This window comes from Panthera onca, chromosome X, assembly GCF_046562875.1.
Source record: "Panthera onca isolate mPanOnc1 chromosome X, mPanOnc1 haplotype 2, whole genome shotgun sequence".
In the NCBI taxonomy this organism is placed as follows: domain Eukaryota; kingdom Metazoa; phylum Chordata; class Mammalia; order Carnivora; family Felidae; genus Panthera; species Panthera onca.
The window spans coordinates 15,669,692-15,688,709 of NC_138357.1; the positions used below are offsets into that span (position 1 = coordinate 15,669,692).

At 45.9% G+C, this 19,018-nt stretch overlaps 1 protein-coding gene across 1 annotated transcript; it reads right to left on the reverse strand.

Moving 5' to 3' along the window:
* Nucleotides 1–3,000: 3,000 nt before the first annotated feature.
* On the reverse strand, nucleotides 3,001–17,571 carry HTATSF1 (HIV-1 Tat specific factor 1). Its single transcript, XM_081793634.1, has 10 exons — nucleotides 17,360–17,571; nucleotides 16,935–17,180; nucleotides 14,997–15,177; nucleotides 14,300–14,347; nucleotides 13,433–13,587; nucleotides 10,860–11,023; nucleotides 9,408–9,507; nucleotides 6,361–6,450; nucleotides 5,449–5,586; nucleotides 3,001–4,967 (listed from the first exon to the last, which is right to left on the reverse strand). The coding sequence occupies exons 2-10, from the start codon at nucleotides 17,118–17,120 to the stop codon at nucleotides 3,729–3,731; spliced, it is 2,301 nt and encodes a 766-aa protein (XP_081649760.1). The 5' UTR covers nucleotides 17,121–17,180; nucleotides 17,360–17,571; the 3' UTR covers nucleotides 3,001–3,728.
* Nucleotides 17,572–19,018: the final 1,447 nt, after the last annotated feature.

Below are 19,018 nucleotides of genomic sequence, written 5' to 3' on the forward strand. Positions count from 1 at the left end.
TTTTTTTAATGTTTGTTTACTTTTGAGAGAGGGAGAGAGAGAAAGAGTGCGCTTGTGGGATGGGCAGAGAGAGAAAGAGAGACAGAGAGAGAGAGAGAGAGAGAGAGAGAGAGAGAACCCGAAGCAGGCTCCAGGCTCTGAGCTGTCAGCACAAAGCGGGATGCGGGGCTTGAACCCATGAATGCGAGATCGTGACTTGAGCCGAGGTCGCACGCCCAACTGACTGAGCCACCCAAGCGCCCCTATGTGACCTCTTCTTTCTCTGTTCATCAACCGATGAACACTGGGGCTGCTTCCATATCTCGGCTCTTGTAGTTAGTGCTGCTATAAACATGGGCATGCATGTATCCCTTTAAATTAGCGTTCTTGTGTTCTTCGGGTAAACACCCGGTAGTGGGATTGCTGGATCATAAGGTAAGTTCTATTTTGAATTTTTTTGAGAAACCTCTGTGTTGTTTGCTACGGTGGCTGCACCGGTTTGCATTGCCACCAACCGTGTGGGAGGGTTCCTTTGCCTCCACGTCCTCACCGACACCTGTTCCTTCTTGTGGGGTTGGTTTTAGCCACTCTGACAGGTGTGGAGCAACGCTTGCTGCTTAGAGCCTTAGTCTTCTCACATCATCATGGCTATTTCAGCAGAGGCATTAGGAAGTGGTGTGGCGTCAAACCCTGGCAGCAGCAAAGCCACCTCTGTGCCACTGCTGGTCTAGTTTTCCTTACCCAGCCCGGGACCAGGACTGAATCTTAGCGTCATAGTCTGGAAGTTCTACAGAAAACTAGTCACAAGCTGCCCTGCTTTTTGCTTTCTACGTGCGTGTAACGCGTGTGACCTCCCATAGCATCACAACCCTCTCGGTTCCGAGTGAAGAGACAAATCCGTGCGACTCTGAACACCTGAAAGTAAATGTGAGACCATGAAGGTTTTTTTTTTTTCTCCAGCAATTGATCCCTAGGACACCTGGTGTCTAAGAATTTAGCCTATTTATTTGCAGTGACTGCTTTGTGATTTTAGAAAGGACTAATTGTAATGTTTTTTTTTTTCTTACGTCAGGTTAGTATTTTATTTGGGTATGAATTAGCCAGACATGTAAATGAGGTGTGGGTAGAGGCAAAAATCATCAGTCGGATTTTAAATGATGTGACTGTCTTTTAAAAAGGCACGTAGTTTGTATCGGAGACTCAATAAGGAAAAAACCATCTCTAAGAATACTGACAAATCCTTACAAGGGACATATTTATAAGCCTTTTCCTGTTATCCAAGCCATGGCTTTGCTCAAATGAATTAAGAGCACTTCTCAGCATTACACTGAAAAGTTTAGTTTACTTTCCAAAAATAAAAAAATAATAAGATTCACATCGGGAAAGTCGTATTCAGAAAATCAGCTAACTCCTACCTCTTCTCCAAGCCTCAGAATTCCCAAATAATTCATACCAGAAAAATAGATTCCCTTCTTAAAAGGAAGAGGCAGTGGCTTCTAAATCGACCAGATTTGGCCGCTCGGGGCTTCAGGAAGAGCCCACAGTTATCATGAATGGAGGAGGAAAACAAGAGACCTCTGGAACATATTACTCCGATTTTGCCCTTATCAGGTTTCTTCTGCAGAAAGCAGTTAAGAATTTCAAGTATCTCGTGAATATTGCCAAGACCCCTAGTACCTTTATCTTCTAACATGGAGTTTCAAGTTTATTATTAGAGACTTGAAGGCATCCCCGAAGCCACTTCTGGTTCACACATTCAGGGTTAAGTACACCACTTGAGATTCACGTAAGCTACGCCGTCCTAAGGAACATTAAGCTTAGACGTTGTCAGGTAATCGTGGAGCACTACTGTGCTTAAAACCCACCCCTATATCGTTCTTTTCTTTTGCTACCAGCACATGTTGTTGCCTCACAATCAACTCCACCGTCTTGGTCCGACTACTTAGTGAACAGGCGACTGTGCGCATATGCTTCATGCTTTTTCATGTGTTTGCCGACACCATCTCGCAAATGACTTCCCATTTTACAGCTATGTGTGACTTTTGCTTCCAGGGTGTTCAAAGAAAATGAGCATATTTGTTATCAGCCAAATTAATGAGCAGGGGAAAAGAAGTCAGAAAGAAAATGGTCCCCTTCTAATGGCCTTGGAGCTGGTCTGTGTTGTGGTTCCACGTTCCAACCATTGTGTATGGAAGATAAACGTGACCTGACGTTCAGGAAACCAGTAAATGTAGTGTTAAATGCTTCTGGCTTACCTTTAAAGGAAACGCTATTATGGCTTGCAACTTTTCTAGACTTGTTTCTTTAGCTCTTGTTGTTAAGTTACTTTTATTTTTAAATGTTGCTAATTTGTATTTATTTATTTTGAGAGGGCCAGCGAGCACGAGTGGGGGAGGGGCAGAGAGAGGGAGGGAGAGAATCCCAAGCAGGCTCCAGTGTCAGCACAGAGCCCGAGGAAGGACTTGATCCTGTGAGCCACAAGATCATGACCTGAGGCGAAATCAAGAGTCCAATGCTCAACCGACTGGGCTCCCCAGGCGCCCCAGTAAATTTCTTGAGCTCTTTTACCGATTTATCCCTGGTGAAAATCCTGAGATTTAAGAAATCCCAGACATAAAAAAAAAAAAAAAAGAAATCCCAGACATCAACTACAAAATTCTCAGCTTTGGCTTGAAACTTTTTTTTTTTTTTTTTTGGTCTCAAGAGGGTAATGATTACACTTACAGACGGTATAATGAAAAAGCACCAAGGCAGTTTATTTTAATGCTTCTAATTCACGAGAGTAACTTCTTAATACTACATCAGAAGTCAATTCACCAATACTGAATCTGGAAAGCACAGTGAAGAAAGACTCCAATTTTTATTGGAACTACACAACTGAACACAGTACTAGCCACCATGAATGCAGAACAAAAAGCCGAAGTATGCATGACAAAAGTAGATCTTAAACTCCAGGGGATCCATAAACCTCTGAAAAGTGTATACAAAAAAAGCCGTGTAGTGTGTGCATACATTTTTCTGGGGCAAAGGTCTCATAACTCTAATCAGCTTCTAAAGGGGCCCCAACAGTACACAGATTTCTAACCTCCGTATTTCCAATGAATGGAAGCTGTGGGCCTCAGGAAGTTCATTTTCGCACATCTACGAGTCAATTTCCGGGGGAAGAGGGTGAAAAACGAAAACATTTATCAAAGTAACTTGCAAGGACCGGGCAGGGAAAAACTCCAGAGTGTTATCTGCTTTATAAGTTTAGTAACATGTTCTGGTTTAGGGAGGGGAAGTGGGGACGTAAGTTCTAGCGTAAGCGGGAAGCAAGACGACTCCTACGGGCTTTTTTCAAATCCTCACAAAAACCACACTTTAGTAAGAATTAAGCAACAGCGAGAATTTCAAATGCAATGTAACGCCGAGTCCTCTTATCAGTTTCAGCATATTAACAACTTATTTTTATTTTTGAGTATCACAAACTTCAATCAGAATAGTTTAAAAAACATTATTCTGCATGCAATTAACAAATCAGACAAAGGACAAAGTACCCAGCTTACTTGCATTATATTATGAAGTTTTAACTCAACGGCCAATGAACACAGATTTAAAATCATTGAGTACAGGTACGATGAAAACGTCACTGCATTACTCTGATGGCATCCTACCACGAGGCACGTGTGCATGTAACACTACTAGCAACTGCCCTGGAGCACAGGCAGAATGGAGCCAGGGGAAGCTCCCTACAAAGCAAGTGTAAAGGATTAAATGTCGTCTTCGACGTCGTCATCGCTACTGAGGACAAAGCTGCTGCCTGTGGACAGGGGCCCCTCCTCCTTTGCGTTCCCCAAGCCCCTCGCTGTCCCTTTCTCGTCAGAATCGTCGAACAGCTTCTCGTTGGAATCTTCATCTTCAAAGAGTTTCCCGTTGGAATCATCCTCTTCGAACATCTTTTCGTCCACGTCTTCATCTTCCTTTACCTCTACGCCCTCCTCGTCTTCTTTGTCGTCTGAATCTTCAAACATCTTCTCGTCGGCGTCTTCGAGGCCCTTTTCGTCGGCATATTCCTCGTCCTCTTTTTCGTCGGACTCGTCGTCAAAGACCTTCTCATAGGTGTCTTCCCCTTCTTCCTTTTCATCGGACTCTTCGTCAAACTCTCTCTCGGAGACTTCCTCGTCGAACACTCTTTCAGAGCTGCTATCTCCAAATTCCGATTTGTCAGAGTCATTGTCTTCGAACTCCCTGTCGAGAATGTTTTCACCGAATTCCTTGTCGGAGCCCTCCTCTTCGAAATCCTTCTCGAGGCCATTCTCTTCAAATTCTTTTTCGGAGCCATCTTCAAACTGCTTTTCAGAGCAGTCTTCTTCGGATTCCCTTTCGGAGTCGTCTTCTTCAGACTCCTTTTGGAGGCTCTCCTCCTCCTCACCCTCCTTGTTGGGGCCATCTTGATCGGACTCCTTTTCAAGGCCGTTCTCTTCGTAATCATTTTTGAGCCTCTTCTTTTTGGATTCCCGTTCGGGGCCATTCTCTTTAGACTCTGTCTTGGGACTACCCTCTTCAAACTCCTTTTCAGGACTGCCTTCTCCAGACTCTCTTTCGGGGTAGTCTTCCTCACGCTCTCTCTTGGGACAGCCTTCCTCAGACCCTGTTTTGAGGCAGCTTTCTTCAGATTCTTTCTGGGGGCAGCCTTCGGCCTCTTTTTCGGGGCCACTTTCTTTGGCACCTTTCTCAGAAGCATCTCCTTCAAATTCTCCCCCATCTTCGGTTTTTTCAAACTTCTTTTCATCTAGAGGCTCTTCAAATGCCATTTCAGTGGTGGCCTCTTGCGCATTCATCTTAGACGTGCTAGGGTGCTCTGAAAAATGCCTTACTCTGGAAGGCCCTGCCCTTTCTGAAGCACAGATGGAATTTGAACGCCGAAGGCCTCGGTTGGCCTCGGGAGCATTGAGGAAAGCCTCCCATCCTCTCAGCCTTTCCTCCCTTTCTCTTGTGGTCTCTTCCACCTGTGGAGAAACGGGAACTGCCATCAAAATAAGTTTTAGGCAAAAAGAAGTGACGATCTCTCTGCATGCTTCTGATAGTGACGCAAGTACCCGATTTTATAAGGCGTCTCTTCTTAGGAAATCAGAGCATTCCTCTATCTCCGGTTTGCAAAACTTTAACGTCTTGATTAACTAGAGTTGATTTTAACATCGCTTGAATAAATGCCCAACACCACAGTACTCCAGAGAGGTCTCATCAACGAAACCGGTAATATTTGAACTCTGCCTGTACTTTACTTATCACTATTCTGAGCACGCCTCCAAATTTTAGGCTTCTAAACTGAAAGACTAAAACGTTTTTCTTTCGAGGCTCTGAATGCAAAGTATTATTTAGAAGAAGTACTGTTACATTAAACAGATTAAACGGAACCCAAAGGACCACCAGCCCAGTATTTGTTGGTAATGAAACAACTGCTGTGCCCTTGACAGTTATGGAATTTACCTGATAATCTGTAGTCCCATCCCACGCTTGCGCAGTGATCTGACGGCCGCCAAACCACCTTCCATCGAGAGTCTGAATACAATAATCAGCTTCCTCTGGATCTCTGAAGGACACGGAGGCCACACCATCTGGGTGTCTCTAGAAAGACAAGAGAAGGAATGAGACAATTAAAAATAAAACGCACACATTTGACAAAACAGGCGCGTAGTGGTGGTGGTGGTGTTCTGATAACCTGAGCTTAAACGTTTTCTGTACGAAGCCTTTCTTCCTTTGGACCCCAGCCAGTGACCTGAAGCTAGCGGCTGCTTTAGCTTAATCTTGTCTATCAAGAACCGAGCAGGATGTCCTTGGAAATGTTTCTACTGACAACTCTGTCTAAAGAGAGGCAAGATGGCAGAGCTGTTAACGAGTGTAGACTCTCAAGTCAAATAGTCCCAGTGGGGCTCTGCCACTTAGCAGCTGAGTGACCTTGAGCAAGGTGCTCGATCTAGCACCTATCACCCATCTACTGCAAAGGATCATGAGGGATTAGGCGAGGGAACGTGTAACGTAACTCGTGTGCAATCGATAAATGGTGACTCTTTTCATTATTCTGTGTCACTCTTGGACGTAAAAAACGGGTAACAAGGGGAACATACCGAAAAATATTTTGCTGGATTGCTCTTCGAATATGGAGGAGAATGATTCACAAAGAGGCGGAAATAAGGGCAAACAGGAAACCACCAGGTCTCACACATCTTTCTCGTGCTTTCTTTCATCTGACAGTATCTGACCATCCAGTGAAGCCCTGCCTTGCAATCCAAGCTCATCCAATTATTGCTAACAGATGACCACCACTAGATGGCAGCCACGAGTCTAAGATTTGGGGCCCGCTGACCTCTGGGAATAACTTACTAAACAGAAAGGACTTACATCAAAGAGAAGGAGCTTCCTAATTTGTCCGAACTTTGCACACTCCACTCGAAGGTCTTCTCTGATCTCGTTCAGCACCAGTGGATCGTCCTGCAGGAAACACACGCGATTAAAATGGGCTTTGCCCCCTTCTGTAAGTACACATGCTGAGAATCGAATTTCTCACTCTGACCAGCCAACAAACAAACAAACAAACAAACAAACAAAAAGAGGTTTTGAGTAAAATTAGCTATTCTTGTCTAAGGTCTACAAAATTCTAACAAGTCAAATGCCACCTCAGGCCGGCCCAGCTTTAAGACGGCTGGACCAATGCCTCTACTTTACTGACCGAGGGAAATCAGGATTCTAGTAAAAACATACAAAAACTGTTCAAAATATTTAATACATTTAGGTGGGATTCCACTGTTGGGGGTACGGGTGGGGTAGCGGGGGAGTAGCATCCTTTTCTTTATTTCCATAGCAAAGTCTCGGGCCTTTCCTACGAGGATATCAAATTTGAGCCAAAATCTTCCTGTATCTCCCTTTTCATTTATACCAGCTTGAAAAATGAATATATCCTCACCGCTGTGTAGTATCCTGAAGCTTAAAGAGAACAGTTCCCTCCCGTAGGAAAACTCTTTAACAGAACTGAAAATGGAAATTTTCAAAAGACAACGCTTGGCAGGCAATGGGCTGGAGACTAAAAAATCAGACTGATGCACTGAAACCTTCTGCACGACTCTCCTAACTTTTTCCCAGGGTGGTGTTTTGTTTTCCCAGGAAGAAATAAACCATATTTCTAATCTAAACCTACACTGGCCAAGACGGTGGCCACTAATCACATGTGGCTACCGAGCACTTAAAATGTGGCTAGTTCAAACTGAGCTGTGTTCCAAGTCTGAAATGAACACCAGATTTTGAAGATTTGCCACTAAAGGGGGAAGAAAAAACCGCACAATGTAACCCATTGATATTTTACATAACATGTTGAAATTAAAAATATTTTGGATATATTGGGTTAAATAAATTCATCATTAAAATTAATTTCCCCTATCTCATGTTATATCTTTTTTTTTAACATTTATTTATTTTTGAGAGACAGAGAGACACAGAGCGTGAGCAGGGGAGGGGCAGAGAGAGAGGGAGACACAGAATCTGAAGCAGGCTCCAAGCTGTCAGCACAGAGCCCGATGTGGGGCTCAAACTCACAAACTGCGAGTTCATGACCTGAGCTGAAGTCAGGACGCTCAACCGACTGAGCCACCCAAGCGCCCCTCATGTTATATCTTAACTGTGGCTACCAGAAAAATTTAAATCACACATGTGGCTCACATTCTATTTCTATTGGACAGCGCTGGTATACATAATGAGAAACTTACATCTGCATCGAGATTTTGACTCGTCATCTCCTAGTATTCAAATTTGCCAGGCATTTATTTACTTACTTATTTATTTTTTGAGAGCGAGAGTGAGCGAGCGTGTGTGAGCAGGGGAGGGGCAGAGAGAGGAGAGAGATAGAGAATCCCAAGCAGGATCCACACTGTCAGCACGGAGCCTGATGTGGGGCTCGAACTCACGAACCATGAGGTTATGACCTAGGCTGAAATCAAGAGTCAGACACTTAACCAACGGAGCCGCCCAGGTGCCTCTATCTATCTATCTATCTATCTATCTATCTATCTATCTATCTATTTTTCCATAATGTCTACACCCAACGTGGGGCCTCAAACCCACCACACGGAGCTCAAGAGTCACACGTTCTTCTGACTGAGCCAGCCAGGTGCCTCCAGACATGCATTTTTAAATAAGGCTTTGGAAAAAACAAACCAATAAATAAACAAATAAGGCTTTGAATAAAATACCGGAGACCCTCTGAAGTTACGTTAAATATCTTAGTCTTCACATTGTTCACCCTGATACCAGAGAGTATTTTTTAGGCAGAGTGTTTCGAAGAGCGTGCACGTGTACATGTGTGGTTTTTAAACATTTGCCATTATCACTGCAAGCCTGAAGCAGTTCTGCTCTATTTCAAGCTTCTCCAGAATTCTACTCAGAAGAGACATCGAACGTTACGTATTGCCCACGTGTCTCCCGAATGATCTCAAAAGATACGCAGACCCCACAGGTGCACAGTGAACCCCGTCACATCGCTATCGGCTGGGCTGGAGCTCAACAGACCATTCCGGGGTCCTCTCGGAGGGGGCTACAAGGAAAGGGCCATTCTGTTTAAATGCACAGAAGGGCTTTGGTTGCAACTGGGTCATTTGTAAACCTGGAATTTTACGTTATGAACGTTTTTTTTTTCTTCTTCTGTAGCTTGTTATCTTTCCGTTTGCTTACCTTTTTACCTGTCACCTTTCTCTACCTTATGTGTAACTGGTTATCGTGAATTTCCGAACCCAGGCAGGGAATGAAGAAAAGTTCTTTCACAAACGAGCCCACGGGTCTACGCAAGGAGACGACGAGAACAGGAGGCGGGACGCGGCACGAGGCGGCCCGGTTGGCGAGGCTATGTTTGTTTGCGGTTCTTAGAATTGTACACGGGCGTTAGGTATTGCAAAGTCCTCCTGATAGCCACGGAACAATTCTGTCCGAGTTGCGTCCGGAAGAACAAACCTTCCCTACGTCAACGCCAGGAGCTGTATTTCCTTAACCTGACGTTTCTTGAAGGATCAGACTTTCAGTACCAAAGCGAGGCAGGTGCTCATTTCTGGGTGTGAAATGACGCCCCACCCAGAGCAGCCCGTACTTGCCGGACGGCGCTCAGAATCTACAAGCAGCGCCCGGAAATCTTTCCGTGATTATATTTTTAATGATTTCCCGTAAGCAGGGAGCTGCCACCTGCAGCCGCAGTGTGGGCGCCCCCTGGGAGACAGCTAAGGGAGCCCTAGGCTAACCACGGGAAAATCCGAACACCGCGGGGGACTCTTGGCTCCGTCTTCCTACCTTGCCGACCGCGTGGACGCAGAGGGTGCGGCACGAGACAGACGGGGCGAGGGGAGCTCTGGGTTCCCTTGGGGACGAACAGCACAACCAGCGTATCCATCAGTGAGAATACCGCCTCCTACCTCAAAATCCATTGGATGGAACATATTCTTGATGATGACAACACGTTCGTGGCGCATTCGGGACGGGCCAGCTGTTCTCTCGGGTCTCCAGTCCAGCTGCCTGGTGCAACAAAGCAGTAACAAGAAACTCAATTTTGTTTCGTACGAGAAACTCAATTTTGTTTCATACTTGTGGGAGAGAAGACGAGGAGTTGTTACAGTAATCCTCTACGGCGTATTTAAGGACGTTAAAGATGTGATTCCACAACAACAGTCCTATTCAGAGAACTGTCTAAAGTAAAAATAACGGGTGGGTCAAAGACAGACCCAGTGTCTTGAAATCCCCAGGACGTATCTTTTTTTCAGAACTGCTGTCTGGTCACAAACATTCCATGGAGACTCCTGTAAAAGTGCTGGCTATTGGAAAAAGTGCTGGCTATTTATAACTATCCAGTATTTACGACTATGCTCTGAGGGCAAGAAACGTGTTCAAATCGTATTGGTTTTTAGCCGTTTTATGATGGCGAAGAACCAAATGCATTGAAATATGTGAACATAAAATCTGTTACAACCTTAAATTTTATTGACAGTTTTTATAAAATTGGTAGGTATTTAGTCCACCCGTTCCCGTAAAAACGATAGGACATCACAACTAAATGCTTTCTTGATCCTTTTACCGCTGGTGTGAGCGTAGTGTTAGAAGCGTTATCAGAACTCACTCTGAGAAAACAAAGCACTTATCCTTTTGGCTAACTTCTTAAAACTAGCAGATTTCAAAAAGCATATTCCCCAGCCAATTGGAGTGGTAGAAATTTGATGACATCACGTATACACCACGGACAACCACACAGTAAATATAGTGATAAAAGCTATTGTTTCCTGGGGCGCCTGGGTGGCTCAGTCAGTTGAGCGTCCGACTTCGGCTCAGGTCATGATCTCACGGTTCGTGAGTTCGAGCCCCGTGTCGGGCTCTGTGCTGACAGCTCAGAGCCTGGAGCCTGCTTCGGATTCTGTGTCTCCCTCTCTCTCTGCCCCTCCTCTGCTCTGTGTGTCTCTCTCAAAAATAAACATTAAAAAAATTTTTTTAAAAAGCCATCGTTTCTAATTTCCAACGCCTATCAACGAGCCCACAGCCTACACATACCGCGTTACCTCCTAGTGTAGCTGATGTCCATTCGCACCAAAAGTGAACTACTGGCTCTGATAGAGCAACCTCAACTGCTTTATTTAATCCGACGTTCAACTTCTTCCAAAGGGTCTCACTCAAGCTCACGTCGTATTACGGATAAACACACCAGAAGATAAAAACACGGCCAGATCATCCTACCGCACAGATCACCGAAGCCCTCTGACAATCTAATTAAGCAATAATTCAAAGGTGTATTTGATGGAAGAAAACTAGGTGGCTCTACCAAAAACGTGCTCTCGGATATTTACAAGAAATCTTTCAAAAAGGAAAACAAAACCACAAACTTTTGCTGCAGAGACAGCTTTTTCTTGTAGTCTTTGCACTTCTTCTTCTTCTTTGAGGCATCATATTCCCCCTTCAGCTGAAACGTTGCCACTTCGACGTGTAGCTTGTAGCCTCGAATTTCATCTTCATCCAAAAGTTTTAATGCGAGATCCACGGACTCCCTCTTTATAAAGGTAAAATGAGACAGTCAGGAATTTGCACACTCACCCGAAACCTCTGGGAGCTTTTCTTGGTGAATGAGGACTACACACACAATCAAGGTTTCATCACTAACTACCTCCTTTGAGGTAAAGAAGCAGAGAGAATGCCGTATGAGGAAACCTGCACTCTGGACGCGGCTGTCCCCCAACCAGCTATGTGAACTTGGGCAAGGTATTCAATTTCTTCATCTGTAAAATGGGAAGAGAAATGCCTTCTTTGCAGGGTGCTTGATAAAATTAAGAGGAAGAATGCACCTAAGAGACAGGGACCGGCATGGAGTGGGTGCTCGATGAATCACGTCGTTATTGGAATAGTAAGTAGTGCTGTCCCGTGGAGTCTCAATGTCTCAATGAGGCAAATGGACCCACGTGACTTCTAAGGTACCTTCCAGTTTTAAAATGCTAAAACAGTCCTCCTTAAAAGGCTAGATGCCTCAAGAACTGGGAAGAGCACAGCCAGCCGTTAATTTTTTTGTTCACCAGTTAAAAAGGAGGTCTGTGAGACAGTGTGAAGGTGATTATCTGACAGCTTGGACATTGAATACGTTTGCGGGTTCTGGGCAAAGGGGGCGGCCGGCGGCCCTACACAGAGTCCAAGATCTGAGGACCTGAGGAGGAGGACACGAAAAGTAACTGAACTCAGCCGCACAATCAAGCGCGGATCCCAGAACAGTGATTTTTTTGGAGCTTAATTTACTGGTTGGCCAACCTTGCGCTGTTACGGATCCTAAAACTGTACATACAAAGTTACTCAAAACCTCGTTTTTCTCTTTAAAAAAAAAAAATGAAAAATCCAATCCAACTGGGTCGCCTGGGTGGTTCGGTCAGTTAAGCTTATGACTGTTGGTTTCGGCTCAGGTCGCGATCTTGCGGTTTCGTGGTTTTGAACCCCACGTCGGGCTCCGGGCTGCCAGCGCAGAGAGAGGGATTTTCTCTCCGCCCCCCCCCCCGCCCCTCCCCCACTCGTGCTGTCTCTGTCTCTCTCGAAGTAAAGAAATAAACAAACAAAAATTTTTTTAAGAAAATCCAATCAAACTCTAAGAATCTGTTTACAGATTTTTAATAACCCTTGAAGAACTCGTAAAACCCTCAGGTCTCCTTGTATTTGAAAATTCATAACTGCCTATAATGGTCATACTCACGTATGACCCCGTCACGTTCAAGAACCAGACCCAAAACCTATCTTCCGGAGAGCCGTCGGCTTAACCCTCCCCCTCCCCCCCCCGTCTGATTTCGCTGAAATGTTGCACACTCGCAACACACGTGTGGTGTTGATACTGTTGTTGGGTCACTACCATTTTACTGCGTTAATTATTTTTCCCCTTCCGTGACATGGGTACCGGTCATCAATGTGCCCACTGCTTCTGTACCCTGCAGTCACGTAGAACGCGTGCCCCTAAGGTGAGAGGCGTTCCAGAAACAATGACTACCTTTTTTTTTTTTTTTTTTTTTTCTCAACGTTTTTTTTTTTTTATTTATTTTTGGGACAGAGAGAGACAGAGCATGAACAGGGGAGGGGCAGAGAGAGGGAGACACAGAATCGGAAACAGGCTCCAGGCTCCGAGCCATCAGCCCAGAGCCTGACGCGGGGCTCGAACTCACGGACCGCGAGATCGTGACCTGGCTGAAGTCGGACGCTTAACCGACTGCGCCACCCAGGCGCCCCAACAATGACTACCTTTGACTCGGGGCTTTCCCTGTGCAATTTATGCTACCACGGACACATCAAGTTCTGCAAGTTTCTATCAATACCGCCCTCTCTTCGCTCCCATCAAAAATGCATCTCAAAGCAGTAAGCGGACCCCACCATCTCCTTTAGGGTCTAATTCAGGGCTCAGAAAACTTCTGCAAAGGGCCAGCTGGTCGATATTTTAGGCTTTGTGGGCCACGTGCTGTGTGCCTCAACCACTCAACTCTGCCGCTGGAGCCCGAAGGCAGCCACAGACAAATGAGGAAACGAATGAATGAATGTGGCCACGTCCCAGTAAGACTTTATTTACAGAAACAGGCAGTGGGGCTGGAGTCTGCCAAACCTTGGTCCAATTCATTCCAGGGGGCAAATAAAATGTTACTGGCTTTCTTTTCTTTGTGGATTTTTAAAATGTGTTCTGAGCAGGCTTTATGCCTACACTCCTAGAGAGATCTCTGCAGTGAGAATCCTTTCAAGACAAAAGTAGCACTTCAGTCACAGGACTTACGTAACACCTTGACCTGGTAACGTACTTTCCTAAAAGAACAATAACCTCGCCGACGCGATACACACAGGCGCAATCTGAAATTTCAGTTTTCTTTCGCATCCTGTTTTGAATAGTTCTCAGGCCTGGTTCCTGAGTTACACATGGAACGACGAGAAACTTGACCACATAACTAACCTTCAAATAACAGCAAAGACCATCTCCTTTAAGATTTCCTTGGTTATCTTTGTAAAGCTTGACCTTAAATTCTTCTGTTTGAGGATCTCTCATAATAATGCCAAACTTGGACATGAGCTGTATAAATTCATCCACTGTAATGTCTGGAGGCAAACCTGTAACATGAGGGGAAAAAATTACAAAGGCATGTACAATGACAGTGAGGGCTATGTAAGCATTCCACCAGCTAGAAATCTACAACTCAAAAAAAAAAAAAAAAAGAAATCTATAACTCAGATGAACATAATTTCCTTTTTTTTTTTTTTTTTAGAAAGAGAGAGCGAAAGCGAGAGTGGGCCAGGGAGAGGGGCACAGGGGGAAAGAGAGAGAGAGTCTCAAGCAGGCTCCATAGTCAGCAGTGCCCGATGCGGGGCTCCCGTCCCATGACCCTGGGGATCGTGACCTGAGCAGAAACCAAGAGTCAGAAGCTTCACCGACTGAGCCACCCGGACGCCCCACAATTTTGATTTTCTAAATGCATGTAAAAAATCTCCCAGCTACAGAATTGAGGAAATTTCATGTTTTCATGTATTCAAATATACATTAAAATCACGGTTCGCTTAAGCCTTGTATCGCTGAAGGGGCAAACTGTTCTAAGTTACGTAAAGCGGACCCAAAGCATGCAAAGTTACACACAACTTAATTTTTCTCAGCTCTGTAACTAACAAAAGCCAAATTCCTCACAAATGCAAGCAGTCGAACAAAAAAGTGACACAATGATAAAAAACCAACAGATTTTAGAAAAGCAGAAAACTGAAGAGCACTTTGTGAAAAAAAAAAAATCTCAAAACCAGGTATTTTCTTTGCTTTGTTTGAGGGTATACGTACCAGACACATACACATTTGTATTTCTGTCTTCTTCAACATGAAACCATCCTAAAAATGAAAAAAAAAAAAAAAAAAAAACACATGCAAGAAAAGGTAAGAGTCACACTATGAAACCAGGACAATGTGGCAGTTTCTTGAAACTTCCAGGACTCTTTTCTTATCCTTAGCACAAGAGAGACCGACTCAAATCACTGTCCAGCTTTCAAAGTACTGGATCTTTTGACACACAGTTCCAGAACCCTGTCTGAAAAAGTATGGCTCGTTATCTCGGTTCTTTATGCTTCTCATACTGCCTTAAAAAGACACTCATCCTTGAGCTGACTTTAGGCTGGGGCATGTGTAAGTTGCTTCTGACTCCAATCTCTGTGTTAGACATGGCCAAGCTGAGACAAAATTGCCTTGAGTTCAATTTAACTCAAAACGTGTAACAAAATTACCTTACAAGCAGAACCTTTGATAATCCCCTAACAATAGCTCTAGTTTGCAGAGGAGGAAACTGAGGCACAGAACTGCAACGGCCTACCCAATGCCCACGAGTTAGTGCGAGAGCCAATATATGAACCCAAATAATCGTATTAAAAACCCCTCATTTTATGCCTCCTTCAAGCTGGTATTATTCTCCCAACAGTAACTATATATGCACATAACTAACATCAAAATTTTTCACATTCCTGTTTTGCAAGTTAAATCCACTTGCCTGATTCGGCCTTTCTCTTTTCTCCCCTCTTTTTGGGATCACTGGGTTCAGGGGTTTTTCTTTGAGGAGGTTCTTCTGCAGTCCTGGCAGTGGCTTCTTGTGCATTTGCAGTGGAGCTAGACGCCCCATCGTTAGAAAAGCCATAGTTGGCCTGATACGTAGCAATGAAATCTTCAGTGATCTAAACAAAAAATTCAGCACACACACATACAGAAATTCAAAAATGTTTTCTTCCCAGAAAAAGTTTAATATTGTGTTAAATGGCAACATGGTTCTACAACTGGACCCAGAAGTGTTTCTGCAGATAACGGCTGTAGTGATTACAGTGTAAATACAAGAAGAGTCACCTTACACAGAAAAGGTGCCTAAAATGATTAAAAAAACAAACAAAAAAAGACACGGGCACTTGGGTTATCAACGCGAAACTCTGAGACGCTACTGGCATTTTAAGTGATGTTGGCCCGGTTTCTAGTTGTTTCATTTATAAATCACTACCTCTCTACGGTCTACTTGCCGAAGGCTAAAGTACATACAACAAAGGAAGGACCAGATAACAATAAAACAGAACAAAAACCAACCGTCAGCTAAGAATCTAACAACGGAATCCAGTTTTCTTTTGCTACAGAGATACACAGAAGCGTACGCACACCAAATATCTGAGTATCTGCGCGCAGAGAGGACGCAGAATGGGACTGATTCGCTACACAGAGAATAAAGTTAACAATTATAAAACCAAATGCTTATTTTAACTCTTTCACTAATGAAATCACACGATCATTTAGTGCCAGACCAAATTAAGAACAAATTCAGCTCACATCTACCCTCCTGGCTTTTTTTTTTGGGGGGGGGGGGAGCACAGGCGCACAACGAAAGAAATGAGAGTTCTATCTTCATTCTGATCAATGTTATGCACATTTAAAACTCCAAGTCTGAAGAGGTATGGGCTTCCATAACATAAAGAGACAGAGTCACAAATGAATCCGTGATCAGACTATTGTGAAAAGTACTCAGAAACCAAATCTGCACTGGCATTGGCACCGCAATACAAGCAAAATGAGAAATTTAACAAGGTTGAGGGAATGGAATATATATACACAAATACAAAATGGAAAATAAAAAAGTTGAAATAAGTAATTTTAAGAATAACAGTCAAATTACACAGTGGAGACACGGTTTATATTACCAGCCTGCAAGCTGATTCGTTTGCTTCTGGTATCTTTTTCCACCCCTAGGAGACTTTGATTAACAGGATACTTCGACCGAAAAGTTTACAGAACCAAGTTAACACCAGTTATGTTACTTCCAAGCTGGGATAAGATACTTAATTTCCAAGCACTCTACACAAATCGACACAGATCTCCGTAACTATTCTTTGCCCCTCTAGTGCTATTCCTGTGGCTCTTCGGTTCAAACACACATGCCCAGGGACACAATTCAATAGGAAGGAGAGTTACAAAGTTGACTCCAAAAAGAGATACAAATGGCCACTTCTCCACCACCCCCCCCCCCCCCCAAAACCAAGAAGCTGCATTTTGCACACAGTACATCAGCGGAACAAACATCTGAATTTCCTAGGGTAAGTGAGGTTGCCTATCTTAGATTAACAAGTACTAAATTTGCTCTTGGTGTGTTTCCTCTTTGCAATAAAAAGCAGTCACCGATGCAATAACCAACTGTGACCTTCACAGACAAAATTCATAAGACATAGAAAAGCCTTAAGAATTAAATTGCATTTAAGGCATCTCGTACCGATTTACGTTTCTCTACACACCGGTTCTGCAACAGACACAACAAAAAGAAACGTCGCGACCCGTGGCGGAGGGGGGGGGGGGCGGGGGCGCTAACTCGGGACCTCAGCAAAGAAAACGGAAAAGGGACGCCCCGCGAGGGCTGGCCAGGAGGGCCCGCTCTGCAGTGGCGCCCGCGCCACGCTCCTACCTTGGGGAACCAAGCCTTCTTGTCCAGGTCCCACTCGTACGGGGTGTCAGCCGGCTGCTGTCCGAAAGAATCGGGCTGTCCGTCGGGTTCCTTCTGGGTGTCAGCGTCCTTGGCATCGCCGTACAGTTCTTGCATTCGCAACTGCTCGTCAAACTCGTCGTTCCCATCCAAGTTGTTGCCGCTCATGTTGCCGACTTGGGAAAGGGACGGTCCCGGCGAGCGTGGAGGCCCAGATGCTGCCGGAGGCTACAGAGAAAGGGAGGGTCGGCCGCGCTCGGCCCGCGCCCGCCGCCCCCCGGCACGCCTCCCCGCGGCGCCCCAGCAGCCCCCGGGAGATCGGGGCCGCCCGGCGCCCACACCGCCCCCCTCGCCTCCCGCCCGCTGCGCGCGCCGCTCGCTGGCCGCCTGGCCGCGCCGCCGCCCACCTGGCTCGCTCCGCGGGGCCTCGGCGCCGCGGCTCGACCCCGGCTGTGGCAGGAGCGCGCACGCGCACGCGCGCCGCCGCCGCCTTCGCCGCCGACCCGGTCCGAGGCGCTCGCGGCCCCCGCGGCTCGCGCGGCACGATCTGGAGCTGGCCGGCCGACTGGGGCCCGCTCAGGCTGACGCAGTCGCCATTGTTGGCGCGTCGCGACGTCGCGGGTCGCGCCGACACGCCTCCGGTGGCGTCAGAAACCGCCGACGCGGACGGGAGGGCGGGCGAGCGGGCAGGCGGCTCAGGGGCCCCGGAGGCGGGGCGTCAGGGGGCCCGCTGGTGTGGCGCGCAGCCGTCCCGCCCCGCTGCCCACCCGGGCCTCCTGGGCCGGCGGCGCGGGGACTGCGGGGGGCCGCGGCGCCTCGGGACCTTGGGCTGCGCGGGGGCCGCGGCGGGCGGTAGCGGGAGGCGTGGGAACGTCCCCCCTCGGCGGGCGCCATCTTGGGAGAGTGGATGGGGCGGGCGGGGCGGCTCTGCGTTGCTGCCAAGAAGACGGGCCTCCTTCCCCTCTTCCGCGTGGGAAACGTGGCTTTGGCTCGTTTCTTTATGATTTCCCCGGGATCGACGCCGGCTCTGGTTCATCTTCGTAGCCTAAGCTATCCTAGCACGGGGTGTGGTGTCTAGTGCGTGTTGAATGAGTGAGCGAATGAATGAATGAATGAACGAACGAACGAACGTACGAACGTACGATGGATGGGGACCAACCTTCTTTTCCCCGCCTCAGGCCCCTCCTTTAATCTCTCCGGTACCTTCCCAGGCTGGAGGTCGACTCTATGGAAAGGGAGGGCGGGCAGTAGATCCCTGCCCCTTGTCCACCGGGATTCAGAGATGCTCAGCTCCAAACCTTAAACGGCCAAGTGTAAGCACCAACTTTACTGGCCCACTAACTTCGTTGTTTTGTTTTGTTTTGTTTTTTGCCTGTTAGAAAAGCACAGAATGTTTTTTCCTCCGTACAGTTTTTTCTCAGAAATGACATATTTACCGTAGAAAATAAAGAGCGCGCGCTCTCTCTCTCTCTCTCTCTCTTTCTCTCTCTTCTTATTGGGCAGATACTTGTTGAGCCACCAGGTACCAGGGACTGCTAGGCTCTGGCGAGCCAGCAGTCAACAAGACAGGCTCGAATCGAGAGAGACACGCTTGTTTATGTAGATGATTCTTACCAGTATTTGTTGCACGAGAAGCAACCGTTTAAAAGTTTTTATTAATTCCTTTAAGAACAACAGCAATAAACTCATTATGTGTACACATAAAATTTTATAAACCAGACCTGAGGGTGGGGAAAAGCTTACCAGAAGAAATTATTTCTGCTCTTCCAGTGACCTTTTGATTCTAAATATAGCAGTTGCGCATGGGCTCTAGAAAATCCTAACTCCCCAAATACCAGCTGTGAGGACATGGTTTCAGCCATAAACGGTGATTTTTAAACAGTAGCTTGGGTTAGGGTGGGTTGGTTTTTGTTTTTGGTTTTTTTTCCCAGTTACATTTCTTTTTCATGAAGTTCTCGTGCTGTTGGGGACCATCGGAGAACTGGAGTCGCTTGTGTTTTTATGATATAGACAACACGAGTTTTATTAGGCTCACTTATTTAAGCGTTGCTAAGTATTTCTTCCTG